The sequence below is a fragment of the Montipora foliosa genome, chromosome 14, assembly GCF_036669935.1.
Source record: "Montipora foliosa isolate CH-2021 chromosome 14, ASM3666993v2, whole genome shotgun sequence".
In the NCBI taxonomy this organism is placed as follows: Eukaryota; Metazoa; Cnidaria; class Anthozoa; order Scleractinia; family Acroporidae; genus Montipora; species Montipora foliosa.
In genome coordinates this window covers 9,080,087-9,095,086 of record NC_090882.1, presented here as the reverse complement: position 1 = coordinate 9,095,086, position 15,000 = coordinate 9,080,087, and the positions used below count along the sequence as shown (strand labels likewise).

Genomic DNA, 15,000 nt, shown 5'->3' with positions numbered 1-15,000 from the left:
TGTTTAGATGACTTCATGTTGTCATTAGGGAGGTTAAGCATGCGACTTTTTTGAGAGGTGTACGGCAACCGGAAGAGAACATTTCGATTACCAGGAAAGTAGTGTCTGCCATTCATTTTTAAACTAATCATCTCCAATGGAGGAAAGATGCTTAGCAATATAAATAAGGCTGTGATCATCAGTTTTACTTAGGGGTGCAGGGATGGTGCAGTGGTGAGAGCACTCGCCTCCCACCAATGTGACCCAGGTTCGATTCCAGACTCGGTGTCATATCTTAATAATGCATGAACCTAACAGTCTATCAAAATACCGATAAAACGTCACCTGCACGAGCTTTAAACCCGATGAAACACTCTTAATAATTAGAATTCTTTATAATTATAAGCAATTATAGCAATGAGGCCCGGCTTGTTTTTCTTGTATGCTAATGTTGTCCTCTCACAATTTGAACCTTTGTTCTGACTCCCGAGGGACACGCTTGTTTTTGGAGCCATTCAAAACCTCTCAGCGCATGTTTTGTCAGGTCTAAAAATACTGCTGCTCGTTTTTTGAACATTACATAAATGTGACTTATGCAGGTAAGCAAGCCTGCCTTTTCAATTTTCTTTTTCATATTACATTCTGTTTCAGTTGACAAGTGCCATCAAGCATTCACTGGAACAGTCAGGAGGTCTTCCCAAGGAGGGACCTCTGGGGCTTGAAATGTACCAAACAGATTCACAGGATGCCAAGTCTATGAATGGTAAGACTGTGCCAAAATTAAGCAGGACCATCTTTGGAGGTCCAGCTATGTACTACTCTGACGGGGAGTCTTACGAGTCCTGTCAGGAAACAATTGATAATGATGATGATGACGTTGCTGGGGATATTTACACCGACACGGTTGATACTGTTGATGACAAGTCTGATAAAAAATATCTAAGTACTTGGTTATGATATCATTTTTAAAGGAAGGAAAATAGAGCTCGCTTTTAAGCCTTAAAAACTCTAGTTTAAACATCTAGGCTAAAAAAAGCGACATTTGAAACTCACAGTGTAACTTTAATTTTGATCTTTTATTTTTTTTTGGCTTTACTCGGCTTACCCCATTGCTTTCTAAGAGTGACAATTATTGTCAATGGGGAACCATTTAGGAGCGAAATGGCTAGCAACATCTACGTCCATTCAAAAACTGTCCCCTTTTAACCCTTCGTCTCCAAAAGGGGACACTCTTCGCTGGGGAAGCACATTAGTGCAGGACTCCTCTGGGAGCGAAATGGTTAACAACATGTACGATATCAACCCTTTGTCTCCTAAGGCGAAATGGGGAACAACATCTTCATCATCTTCTCAAGAACTGCCCCATTTACTTAATGATTTTCATCAGTCTCCTAATAGTGACACTTAAAAGATTTTACTCTGTCTAACACCAGACGATTTTACTCTTCAACGGGGAATCCTTTTGCGGCGAAAGGTTTAAAGTAAAGCATTGAAGTGTTTGGTAAATTTCTGAACTTCATCATTAGATAGATAGAACCTTAATTTACCCACGGAAATCTCATCAGGATGCGGAATACAATACAGTAATAAATATATAATACAAATTTAAAATCTAAAGCTATTGACTACAAGCTATTGAATAGTACTATTCTCTAAGTTAACAATGTAAAACCTGCCGTGCAATTTTAATAATTAAAAATTAAAAACTACTAAACGTTTTATGGCAACCCGCCCAAAATTCCCTAAAGATGGGCAGACACGAGGGGTCATATTGCGGGGACATGTTGCAGCGACATGTTGCGGAGACGAAAAGGTGTGCAGTGCACACTGAGGCAACATGCATTAGGGTCGTGGGGCAGGGACATGTGATAGGGACATGTAGCAGGGACAAAATCACAACATTTGCACACACATGAAAATGTTCCAGGGACATGTTGCAGCGACATGTCCCAGCGACGTGTCCCATGAAGTTCAACTTGTTGAACTTCATGGGACACGTCGCGGGGACAAAATAACCCTCAGATTGGTGTTACACAATTATAAAAGTATCAGTTTACACGAGGGGGTATGTCGCTGCAACACATCCCTGAAACATGTACCCGCAACATTTTCATGTGTGTGCACATGTTGTGATTTTGTCCCTTCTACATGTCCCTGCTTCACGTTCCTGCTACATGTCGCCTCAGTGTGCACTACACAAGGTGTTTGTCGCTGTAACTGTGGTAACTGTGCGTGAATATGTTCAAGTTCAATATGGCGGCCTCTCAAAAAATGATGTTCGACTCTCAGTGATTAGCATCTACTTTGACATTTAGAATATAAAGCTGCTCGTTGCTGAAAATTCACCGAATTTTAGCAATATCAAGCTAAAGTTAAAAACTAGTAAATAATAGAATTTTGCTTGTCTTTGAAGCGTGTAAAATAGTTCTATGTAAATCTGGTTTACTGTTGAATGTCTTTCTTATTTGTATGATCTTGCATGGAGCTTTTCATTAAAAGAATGTATTTTAAAATACTGTTGTTTTGCAATCATAATGTTAAGATTGTTTCATTTGCTGTGATGTAACTCAAATTGTGCTGAAAGGGAGAAATGATCATCGTAGTTATCTGGACATTTTTTTTCTCTCATAGATAACTGAAAATTCAGGTGGCACTTCAATTGGTCTCCTCCCAACTGTGTGGCTTCATAGCTCAGTTGGTAGACCACTGCTCTGGTATCGAATCCTGGTGATCTGGTGACGTAATTTGGAGGACTGGGAAGAAATATTTAAGCGCCGTATCCCACAACCGTGCGCGGCCTTAAATGTTGTTTCCAAATTTCCTGCTGTATATTTCCATCACCAAAACTCAACAGATCATTCCGTGTTTCCCACATTTCCTGTTACTGAATGAAATTCAAGTACAACCGACGAGATCTTACCTCGCCTCCGCCATGTTGAATTCGAAGATAACATTCAAGGCCGCGCGCGGTTGTGGGATACGGCGTTAAAATCTTTTCTCCCCAGTTCTCCGAATCACGTCACCAGATCACCTGGATCACGTTGAAGCTTCCCGAGTCAGATTTCAAGAGACAATTGCTTTAATTGTCCCGATAACTGCGACTATCACTTCTTCCTTTCAACTATAATCCGCAGTTTAAATATCTACATTTATTTCATGACTGTGTTCAGTGTTACTAAACTTATTGAATACCGTAATATTTGTGACTGGTTCCAAGATGCCCTGAATCTGATAGCTGCAAAATGAATTTTAATTAATATTGTTTGAATAAAAGAGAAATAAATGCTGAAAATTTTGTGACTGGTGACGAGTAACTTAATTCGGAAATTAAATAAAAGGAAACTAAACTGATAAAATGGCTCGACTGTTGAAAACGCGAATGAATGTGAGACAGTTCGCACAAAGACAATTTAGCCCGAGCGATTCGCCCCCCTCTGTCTAAAGACCATAAATGACATGTCTTTGACCATAAATGACAGCTAACCGTTTAAAACACTAATGCTAAACCATCACTGAAATGAGTGTTTAGACCTAAATAGAAGATCGGTGCTTTAACAATAGTCATCTCACGACAGGGGACTAATAGTCCAGAGGGCGAAATGCCTGGATACCACTACGAACTAAAACCCTTGAGGCCGCGTTTCTCGGGATTCAACTAGGGACCTTGATAAGCACGCGCGTTTTTGAGCCGCGGACGACAACCGGAAGTGAGCTGTTTTCCCTTTTAACTTGTCTTTACACAACCATTTACATTGCTAAGTACCATCTCTCCATTAGAGATGATCAGTTTAAAAATCTGGAAGACACCACTGTCCTGGCGCGCCGTGAAATGTTTTCTTCCGGTTGCCGTCCAAGTCTCAAAAACGTGCTTGCTTAAGCTCCCTAATCTTGTCGTTCAGTCAACTGGTTGGCTATTAAACAACACCTAGGTTCACTGTAGATTTTACTCGTTCTAACCGTCGGCGCTAGACGCTCCCTCGGATCTTAAAGGGTTAAATGCTTTTAGAGTAGAACGTTTGAAAACAAACCGGGTTGGTGTTTTACGTCGGACTTGTTGTCCAGTGAAAGGGTCATGTTAGCCTGCAAGCAGGCTCTTCCGTTGAAAATGGCGCGCGGTCGAAACGTTGGGGCTTGGTTCCAGGCTCCTATATTTCAGGCAGGCTAGGGTCATGTAGAATCAATTCCGACGTTAAATTACCGAAGCGTTTTAGGAGGCGTGGTGGCCTCATTGTTAGAGTGCTCGACTCCGGATCTAGTGGTCCGGGTTCGGGTCCTGGCCAAGGACATTGTGTTGTGTTCTTGGGCAAGACACTTTTCTCTCACGGTGCCTGGGGGTAACCCTGGACTGGCATGCCATAGTAGTCATGTAGTCATGTGAAGGACTCTTTTGGATGGAATTGACTGACGTTTCGATGACTCTGACGATGACTTCCGGTGAGGTTGTAAAAACGTCAGTCAATACCATCCTAAACAGCCCCCCTCAGGACTACCCTCACCCGGACGATCGCTATGACTCCTGGGTTCAAACCATTTACGATACAATAAGAATTAGAATATTGTGTAGGCTAATGTTCAATTGAAGTCACGCCTTCCTACCCGGTAGTTCAGTAGTCGCTACGTGGATACACTACCTACGAAGCAAACCATTCGTCAGATTTGGCTACATCTGCTTGGAGCAGATCTGTTCTAGAAAAGGCTTGTTGGCGAGACTTCGATTCTGGGTGAATCTTAGCCCCCTATGGTCGAGTAACATCGTGCAATGAGTAAAGTTATTGTGACTCATATAAACAGATCAAGCTCTTTCGGCAATATTTGGAATTTTTCCACCAAAGTGAGTTTTGGGGTGTTAGCGAGAAGACGTCAGTAAGCGCAAACATCATTGTAGTGGAAATGACTAACTTTTGCACAAAAGCGACTTAAAACTGTTTTTAAAGATATTCACGAAAGAAGCCGTCGTATGTGGTTATCTTTCCACATTTTTACTGTCATACCCTCGCCCCTGAAAGAAGTGAAGTGAAGTGATTAGTCTCTACCCCTCGGGGCTTTTTAGGACTAATTTACAATGCTTTTTGTTGGGGACTTTGGCTAGACTGCTTGTTTACTCAGTTTACAATGTTTTTTTGGAAGTGAAAGATGCCCCCGACCAGATTAGGTCAGACCACTATACCTGGGACAATGGTCCCCAGCTCTGTTTCGAGACGTGAGTGGGTTCTTTAAGAAGTGTTTTGTATCGATCAGAACTTTAGCATAAAAGTGACTTATTTTTGCCATGGGGAATATCCACGAAAGAAGCGGCCGCATTTTAAAAAGGAAGGGGGAAATTCCATGTAATGATCATTCCATTTCTTAACGGTTAGACAGTCCTCTTTCGAAGAAATAAGCGAACGGGCAATTAACCCATCCCCAGTTGGAATAAAAATCAAAGCTCAAAATTTTGCCAGTAAAGTGTCAAGCAATCACACTTTCAGAATCTGAAGAAAAAAAGGAAGTGCTTTTTTTTTATCATAGTAGCACTTCAAACAAAATTCCAGCAGAGCTTACGCGTGCGTAAGAAAATCTCGATCTGAAGGCTCCAGCTGGCTTTGTTTTTTTGATCAATTTTCTCGTTGTATTTGTTAGACAAATCTGGAAATGTTCTGGCTTTGACAACCAGCGGCCTGAAGATGTCTGCAAGTTACGTGGAGTATCCAGCTGTCAGCACTGAAGATATTTCGCTCGAAGGTGAAGCAAAAAAACTAAATTTGTCTTCGCATCAAACTCCTAAGGAAGCGGTGAAGTCACACAAGAAGGCTCACAGCACCGGATATTTTAAGCGTCCGGGTTTCCTGTCGCCTAAAGAGCAAATTGAACTCGAGCGTATACCAGGAGAAAGCGAAAGTTTGTCGGAGTTACTTCGGCCAAGTGCGTCGGACACCGTTGTTCCTTCGGATAAAATCGATGGTGTGGAGTTGCTGTCAACAAGTTTCAGTTCTTATGGAGTCCTGGAACATAAATTCTGAAGGATATTTCTGGTTCAGCTCGGGTTTATTTTGTCAAGAATCAAAGTATATCTTGAAAGCTAAAGAACTGTTGTTTTGGTTCCAGCTGTTTTCCGGACCAACTTACTCGCGCAAGATCTAATATTTTTGGGTCATCGGAAGCGAAGAGGAAATTGTCCTTTATGTGAGAAAAGAATGTATGCCAGTAAAGTGTCAATGCAGCCTACAGGGTTTTTGTGGTTTGGTCACTAATGACGTCACATCAGGATTTGATTTCATGTTTGCATTTGCTTAGTCTTCATCAGCGGGGCCATGAAAATCCACTTATTACTGATCTTTATTTTGAAGCAGCGAGTCTGTATCATTTATGGATTTTGTTGATGAGCCTCTTGCCGAAGATGAATGGCTTGATCAAGTATCATCATAGCCAGCTCAAGTTCTCTCGTCTAGAGAGCACAAACAACATGGCGTCAAATGTAATATAATGGTTTGTATGGGAGTTCCGATGATATTCTTTGAGGTAGAATAGGATGAAGTTCTCAATACCAATGGCTTATCATATTCCGTGCGTGTGTTTTCTTGTCCCTTGTTTGGTTATGTTACCTATTTGTAGCGATTTGATTTTCAAGTCTCCCCACGTAAAAAGAAAGAACAACGAGAAACACTCTAGTCGGGAAAGCCTACCGAACGAAGCCAGAAAATCCCAGACCAAAATGTCCCTACGGCCACAAATCCACCGTAGAATTCAAGGACAAAGGTTTTTTCTTTCATTTCAATCCGCTAGCCGCGCAATCGAAGCCCTGCCAGCGACGTCAGGCGGCTGTTAGTGTCCCAAACGAAACGATAAAACGATCGAAAAGCGCCTCGTATGTTTTGAACGCGACACGGCGACCGTTGAGTTATATATCACACGGCTTGGTAACCTCGTCAGGGCGACAAACAAAGACTCACCGTTCGCCGTGTCGGGTTCAAATTTTGACTCCACTATCCAATCAGACACAACACGACTAACTCAATCACAACACAACTGTGTAGATACATGGGCATGTAGGACAGCAAGCGCCACAAGCCGGTTTATTTTGCTTACCATATGCATACAAACTCCGCTCTAGCATAACAATACGTAAGCATACTTAATGGTACTGACCTCCTAAAACTTGTTAAAGGAAAAGTACACTGGGCACCTGCCGGATACGAAAACCCAAAACCCTTTGGGAATGAGGGAACGTATTCTCCAAACCCTATGCAAGTGCCACTACCCTATGGAGGCTAAGGGGAAAATTTAACAAAAAAGTAGGCGAAGAAAGCTGAACCTAGACTGATTCAAATCTCTAACGGATCACTATTTGTACGACAAATTACCCATAATCCCCACCAGACAACCGGACCCAGTCCTCTGGTCCGTGCCGTCAAAATATCCATTTCTGCCAATTTCGCAGGCTACAACTGTCAGAAATAGCATAATGTACGAGGAGCTGGTATCATCGTGAAACAAAGAAATAAGCTAGTGGTGACCATCAGTGAGTTGTATTTATTTATAATTGTTTCGCCATTTTATGTCGATCATCACACATTGTAAACTCACTTAATTCCGTTAACAATCAAATTGTGAAATCGCTTCGCCTTTTGGCTGACCTAATCACCGTAATTGATTGTTACGAAACCTGGCGACGGCTTCGTTTTGATAGTTTCTCTTCTTTCCACGATCTCCTTTGAAATCTGGGGAAAGGAACAATCTCGTCCTTTATGAGGTCGCACTGCTTGTTGTCCACACCAAACACGAATTTCTCTGTGAAATCTTCTGGAGCAAAGTGGCATGAACAAACGTTTAAAGAAGCATTTCGCTGCCACTTTGAACGCCTCCTTTTCACAAAATCGATCCATTTTTTGTCCTTCTGGACTTCGCTCAACTTACTTTGGGCAGGGATCAACGATAGACAACGCTTGGGATCAGGCATTATTACTACCTTCGAGTGCGTGATTACGAGAGAAAGTGAGAAGTTTAATTTTCCCGAGGAAACCCTTGGTTCCTGATGTGACGTCACAACTCTGCGCTGAACTCATTCTTAGGCCCCTATGCTCGGTCAGGTGGAAAGGGCGTGTCTCAAGCGGGAACTTTAAACTACGATTTGAAAAAAAATTATTTGAGCAGTTGTCTACCTTCTATTTGGGAACTAATACCACAAAACCCTGCAGGCTGCATATACACTTTAAGGTAGCTATATTTATTGTTAAAAAATAAAGAAATAAAATAAATCATAATGAGTTATTTTTGATGCGTGTTTATGAAAGCCGTTTTACAATCAATAAACTTACAGTTTAAAGGCGCTTTAGAGAATGCTGGGCTACTAACCTTCCGATTTGTTAAATACACCTTATTCCAAAATGGCCGCCATTTTAGTATTCTGTTGTTTCCATGCAAATTGGCCCTTATGCCCTCGTTCAAGGTTAAATATTATTTTGAATTTTACGTTTGATAGCAAGGCCGTAAGGTCCAATTTGCATGAAAACAAAAGAATACGAAAATGACGGCCATTTTGGAATAAGTTGTTTTTGATCATGAACCACGCGTGCTTATGCAATTCTCTATTTTCGAATTCCCCATAATACACTTTGTTTGCCCCCCAAATTTTGCATAAACTATTGTTTTCAAATGCTCTTGGGGACACTGCATATTCCCAAGAGCATTTGAAAATAATGGTTTATGCAAAATTTGGGGGGCAAACAAAGTGTATTATGGGGAATTCGAAACTAGAGAATAGCGAGGAACTTCCGTAATGTTCAAAACCGAGTATGAGGGTTTTAATTAGTTAAAAAAAACGAGGCGTAATCAACACGTGCTACGAGTTTTTCATACCAAACCTCTCTAAAGAAGACATATTGTGAATAACAGTTCTTTGGCCGTAATAAATAAATAAACAAAAATTTAAAAAATATATATAAATTTTATTTTTTAAATTTTTTTTAATTTTAAGTTTTTTAATTTTAATTTTAATTTTTTAATTAAAAATTAATTTAATTTTAATTTTAATTATTGAAAAATAAAATCCCGCGTGGCAGGCGTTTGATGGGCTCCGGCTTCGTTCGCCCGCGGGTTCTCCCTTTGTGTGGAGGTTGCCTTGTGGTGAGGAAAGCAGGATCTGAGGACTTCTTGAACACCTTATGTAAGTATTTGGAATGCTACATTTTATGGTGATTCGGATATTCGGGATAAAATCCGAGTGCTCGTTTGCAAGAGTCGATATTCGACCTTAGTTCGGATGTTCGACCATTGAGATAAAGGAGAGTTGTGAAGGCCTTGGCAATTAAACTAGGTTCTCGTGAAAATTATCCTAATTTACCGAATACTTCTCCAAGAACCAAGCCATTTTCTTCCTCGAATTAACTATTATCGTTAATTCGTAATTTGCTTTTTTTTTTTACCATTATCGTCAATGCTTGACATGAATTGTGGGAAATGGTCATTTATCATATGGCCCGAACGGCCCCGCGCGCGCTTTCATTGTAAAACTATTGGGAAAATCCTCTTATGAGGGCAGTACCGGGCGAATTTTCTATCCGATGAAAAATTTCACCCGCCATTTTGTTCGCACGGAACCGTACAATATTTTCGCTCTCACTGTTTACACCGAACTGACAAGCCGGGTCAAAGTTTAACCTTTGTCAGCGGTTTTACCATCTGTTCATGCGCAGAGCGCTACTTTACGAAATCCAAAATGGCGTCAAGAAAGAGAAAGCCTAACGACAGTAGTTTAGTTACCAACGTATCCTTGCAACCACGCCATTGCCATGCAAGAATTTAGACGGTCAAGGTGTTCACAGCGCGCCGGTTAAATTTTCTTCTGTACCGGCTAAAAATTCGTCCCTGATTTGGATGTTCAAAATCTTCGTACGTTTTGCGCGGTTCCGTTTAACGGAACCCCTAAATGCATGAATTTTCAACCGGTGAATCCGGCCTAAATATGGAATTAGTTGATGTGGGACTAGGGAGATTGTTGAGTAGGGAGTAGGGAGGGTGTTGGGGGAAACTGTTGGGGAACTCGCAGAAATTCCAACTACCAGCAGAAAATGTAAGCTCGATGTCTTTATTTAATTTTTAAAATATGACAATTATTATATTCATGCATGTTACTTCATGCCTCTGTTGTTTCAAATAATCTCTTCATTGATAGACCTTTTTGCAGATACGGCGGCCATTTTGATTTGTTGTTTCAAATAGCTATTATGGGATGCCCAGTGGGAAAATGCATATTAATGTGCCCCCTGAGCATCCCATAATGTCTTTCGAAACAATAGAAATCAAAATGGCCGCCGTATCTCAAAAAAGGTCAATTTCTCTTGTAATACTCTATTGACACTCTTAATCATAATTCATTCTGTACAGCAAGAATAAAAATGTGGTAATTATTGAAAATATAATCAGAAAGTTCTAACCCTTTGATCTCAAGAAACGTAGACTTTGTTAATGCTTTGGCAATTAACAGTTTTTTCCTCCTCACAGCAAGACGAGGTCTTGTAATACAAGGATAGTGTTTCCAGGTGAAGTTAGTTCAGTTATTGAGTTAGGGGTACCAATATTATGGAGCTTGATCTCCAGAATTTTTGACACCCTAACGGCAACCAGAATTGTGACTTATATACCTTTTACTAACCTCGTTTCGCTTCGCGCTTGGGCCATAAATCAACGGGAAAAAACGAGGATCCGTAACTTACAGTACGGACCGAGAAAACGAGGTTAGTAAGATATTTATTATATCTGAGGTTAACCGGTGCGCGGGCAAGGAAACTAGTCAAAGTGAAGCAGAAGGTTCAACTGCCACAAAGAATGCCGTGTCAAAATCCCAAAAACTAAATCTTCTTGGCTGTTAAGTTTGAAATAGTTGCTTGCAAGATTCAAACAGTTTTCAGTACAAGTTTATGCAACAGAAATGACATAAAAACTCGCTAGATGATGTTTTGTCGAAATTTTAAATTTAGCGGGCTGTACAGCGGGCCGTACTGTAGAATACGGCCCGCTAATTTAGCCAATTACAGCGCGCGTACTATCTGAGAGATATAATAATAGTAAAAACCACCCATAGGAAACCCGAGTCTCTCGAGATGCGCAGAACGTATGCGCAATAACAATAATAGACACCGTCCTTAAAAAACTCTGGGGGAGGCAACTGCCCTGGTATGCGAACTTGCGTCCGTGCTCAAAAACGTCGCCTTCTTGAGCTCCCTTCTGTTTCCGAGACACCGACATGGGAGATATATCATCATGCAAAACACCGTACACTCAGGTATACCGTTGTTACTCTGCGCGAAAAGAGGATAAATATCTAAGGTAATTATATTACGTTGTATTTAACTTGAGCAGATTGTAGTAGTGTCTTAAGGCAAAACTTCGACCAAGCAAAAACGTGGAATAGGTAATTCCTAATCTACTTTCCCAAGCCTATGTTAACACTTTAATTCGTCAGCAAGTCTCGGGATTGGAGTAATTCCGCCGCTTCAACGGGCGAGGCGCGCGAGAAACATTTCCCTTGCTTTCTAGCATATCTGATTTTTTTGAAAGTTGCTAAACATCTCCAGTCAACAGGCAAAACGAGAAAGCATCCAAAATCAAACAAGTTTCTTGTCTGTTTGTTTCTTCGTGAAAAACAAAATTGAGCCTGATGGTCGCCGTTTGCCGAAAGAGCGATTCCAAATCTCTCTGAATACGCATAAATAAGCAACGCTCGCACGACAACGCTCGTAAGGGCAGGTGCGCAGAATGCAGGAAACGCTTTTTTAACCAAACCCAGGTCACTTTGACGACAAACAGGGAGATTGAAATGAAATCATTTGTATGGAAACCCACCGCCATTTCTCAGTGTTCTTTGCTTGGGAATAAGAGGCCTATCTCCAGCTGCGTCCATTGCTAACAAATAGGAGTCCGGCCGGGGGGGTTGCCGAATCTTTTGTAATTGAGGGCTTTCAAGAGATGAACTCCCATTAGGTCCATACTTCGGTTTGGACGGAGTTTGAGGCAGTGTTCTTGCCGAAGAGGACTTTTCAAGGCGGCGGCGCGTATCTGGTTTTCCTGACGCAATTTGGCGGCCATTCAGGAAACGGGTGTTTTCCGTAGAGTCCGGGGGAGTTGATAATATGTCTTTGTCGCTCGGCGACACAGAAGTCGTTTTGCCAATACGAGAGACACTACTGTTCGTCGACGCCACTTCGCCTTCCGAAGCACGCGGCCCGAATTTGGTGCTTGTTGCTTTTGTAGTCTCTCCCGCGCCTATACCAGTCTCAAAATTACACGAACAACTTCCGCTTCCGTTTTCTTTTGAATCTTGATCAGTCATGTCTAAATCCAAGTACGATTTGAAACTTTCTACGGATGGCTTTTTCTTGCGGAAACTTTTAATGAGCTTATCGCTGACCGGTTTTCGCCGATTTGCGCTCAAATCTGGAGAGGAAAAATTCTGTAGTAAATCAGAACCCGTTGTGGCTGTTACTCGCTGTTTTCCCAAGTTCGACTCATCAGGTAAGGAACTGGGCCGGGGCCTGATGTAGTGAACTGGCTGTCGATACTGGAACAGACTGTCGTGAACTTCGGAGGATTTCTTGGCGAAGGAGCTTGTTAGTTCAGTTGTGTACAGATAAGAGTTTGTTCTTTCTCGTGTTTCTGGTAATGACAAATCCAGGGAAGAGATACCTTTTCCTACCAAGAAAGGAATACAATGGCTTTAATATGCTATAGTTGAAATTGTGAGGTAACATTATGATGGCTACCATTCTTCAGGTCCAGAAGCTTCCGAAGAATTTGGACGGAAGACCTACGTTTATCTACCACCGACCAAAAATAGACGTGAACAAATACATCAGTTGTTTTGCACATAGTTAAATGCACAGTGAACACAGTTTCTGTCCACGTCGACACTTCTAAGTGTACAATGGCGACTTTTAGATTTTAGGGCTAGTACGCCTGTGACTTCTAGTTATCCGTTCGGAGCATGCGCACGAAGCAAAAAAACTCGACCTGAAAACCTAAATGCGCATGCTCAGAACTGAAAACTCGTTTTCGTAGTTGTAGTCATCCGTTCTAAAGGTTCCCAGCAACTTGCGTTGAAAACAACTGTTAGCGAGAAAGAGCTGACAGAAAATCTGCGGCAGAATTAGTGTCCAAGGGAAAATAGCAGTGCTAAAAGTTCCCAGAAAATACACTTGTCATGGAAATGGGCCCACAAATTTCACTTCATTTATGCCAACCGCCAAGTCACCCATAATTCTTCAGACGTGAACCCCATTTCCTCTCCTCTCCCACCCAAAAGCACTGTATTTATAATCAGTCCTCTGAGCTATCTTATACTACCACTTCATCATCCTCCAGCGGGTTATCAATGGAGTCTCTTTTCCTTCTCTCCCATCTTTATTATGTCTTTTACAGAGCAAGATGACTTGCTACCTCTTCTTCAAAGAAAGCACAGTGACTCACACGAGGAAATAAAATGGGTCAACTTCGCTTCTCTGACGATGAATCAGATTAACCAGCTGCTGCTCAGGTTGCAACTGAAAACGTTTCTTACAAACAACAGCCTAGTCAGGACTGCCCTTCAACAACAACAAGGAATGTCAATCTTAGGTTTACACTAACTACATTTTTACATTTACGATAAAATTAAGGGTTACTATGTAAAATTTAACAATCTCGTCATGTACTAATTGCTGACTTTGTTTTAATTGTATACACTATGTAAAAAAAATTATTGTATTTCAGTTTCTAAAATTCTCTAGTAGCTCTCATTTAGGCTACGAAGACACGAGTGTTACCCTAGACGCATTTAAGTTTTCCGTCGAGGATCAGAACGGCTTTACAAACCTTTAAGCAAGTCTTCTTCTTTCTTCGAGAGTTCTTCAAACTCGCGTTCTTTGTTCGTAAGTTGAGCCTGCATCAAAAACAATAAAAAGAGGTTTTTCCACTAAATGTTTAGCAAATGAATTGTAAACAACCGAGAACGTGTGACTGAGTGATCGCGGGGCAACGTCAGCATCTGAACTAGTCAAACCGGTTTTCCTATTCAACAACCAAGTGTACAATATCGTGGAATATTTGTACTCGTTTCGTGCGTTTTCTGTACAATAACTAACACAGTTGGATAATAAAATAAATTATGATACCATCGCTATAGTTTACAGAGAGGAAAGAAAAGGAGCCAACAGAACTAGTTTCATCGAGGCACCGATGGAAAATTTACTGGTATGCTGTTACTTGGAGCAGTTTACCCTTCCTACCCATGGATGCCAACAAACCCTGTCCCCCCCCCTTCCCCCACTTTGTCACTGGTATGCTGTTACCTGTAGCAGTTTCAGCCTTGTGTTTAGTTTCATTCTTCGAAGTGCATCGACAAACACGACAACCAATCTGTAGAATTGAAGTAATTGAAACAGAAAACATTCAGCCTTTTTTTTTTTCTCAAACCCAGAAAGAGCACCTCTCACTCCAAAAGGGGACATCACGTAGTCTTTATGAAATAAATGTACATAAGGGGGGGGGGGGGGGAGGGGGAGAGGGGGCAGGGGATGATCCTCGCACTTATCTGGACAATTTAAGAAACTGTATCTTAAATTTAGGTGGCTCCGACGGGAATCGAACCCATGACTTCTGCGACGCCGGTGCTGCTCTACCAACCGAGCTTTAGCAGCAGTGGCCCGTTTCTCGAGAGTCCCGATATCTTTTCGGGTCCGAAAAGCCATTTATGAAACTGGCAACTGCTTGTTTTGGAAAGCCGATCTTTTGACATGTTTTCAAGGTAACAAAAAGAAAAATTACTGTAAAGTTTGACGATTTAAATCCTCTCCGTTCTTGAGATACAAAGGGAATTGTGAGACCCGAAAATGGCCCGTAAAGTTTCGGGACTTTTGAGAAACGGGCCCCAGGTCAGACTTAACTGGTTAGAGTGTGATGTGAAGTGCTAGTTTTGTACCCCATATGAACCATGTGAGCGTTAGCCCTACTGATGGAAATGGGCCCACACAAGGACAGAGAAAAACTCTGACCAGGGTGGGAATTGAACCC

The 15,000-nt window shown here is 41.5% G+C and overlaps 2 protein-coding genes across 3 annotated transcripts in view; one reads left to right on the top strand and one right to left on the bottom strand.

Annotated features, from left to right (window-relative positions):
- LOC137984831 (hyccin-like) overlaps positions 1-8,284 on the top strand; it is a 39,710-nt gene extending 31,426 nt beyond the window's left edge. Inside the window, exons 10-11 of the mRNA XM_068832136.1 lie at positions 631-742; positions 5,599-8,284. Of these exons, the coding sequence (XP_068688237.1) occupies positions 631-742; positions 5,599-5,978 (492 nt within the window). The 3' untranslated portion in view covers positions 5,979-8,284. The remainder of the gene's footprint in view (positions 1-630; positions 743-5,598) is intronic.
- Positions 8,285-10,037: 1,753 nt separating this feature from the next.
- LOC137984669 (uncharacterized) overlaps positions 10,038-15,000 on the bottom strand; it is a 37,972-nt gene continuing 33,009 nt past the window's right edge. For both annotated transcript variants that reach the window (XM_068831906.1, XM_068831907.1), the window contains 3 exons: positions 14,280-14,346; positions 13,804-13,870; positions 10,038-12,645 (listed from right to left, as the gene is read on the bottom strand). In XM_068831906.1, coding sequence (XP_068688007.1) covers positions 11,780-12,645; positions 13,804-13,870; positions 14,280-14,346 — 1,000 coding nt within the window. In that variant the 3' untranslated portion in view covers positions 10,038-11,779. The remainder of the gene's footprint in view (positions 12,646-13,803; positions 13,871-14,279; positions 14,347-15,000) is intronic.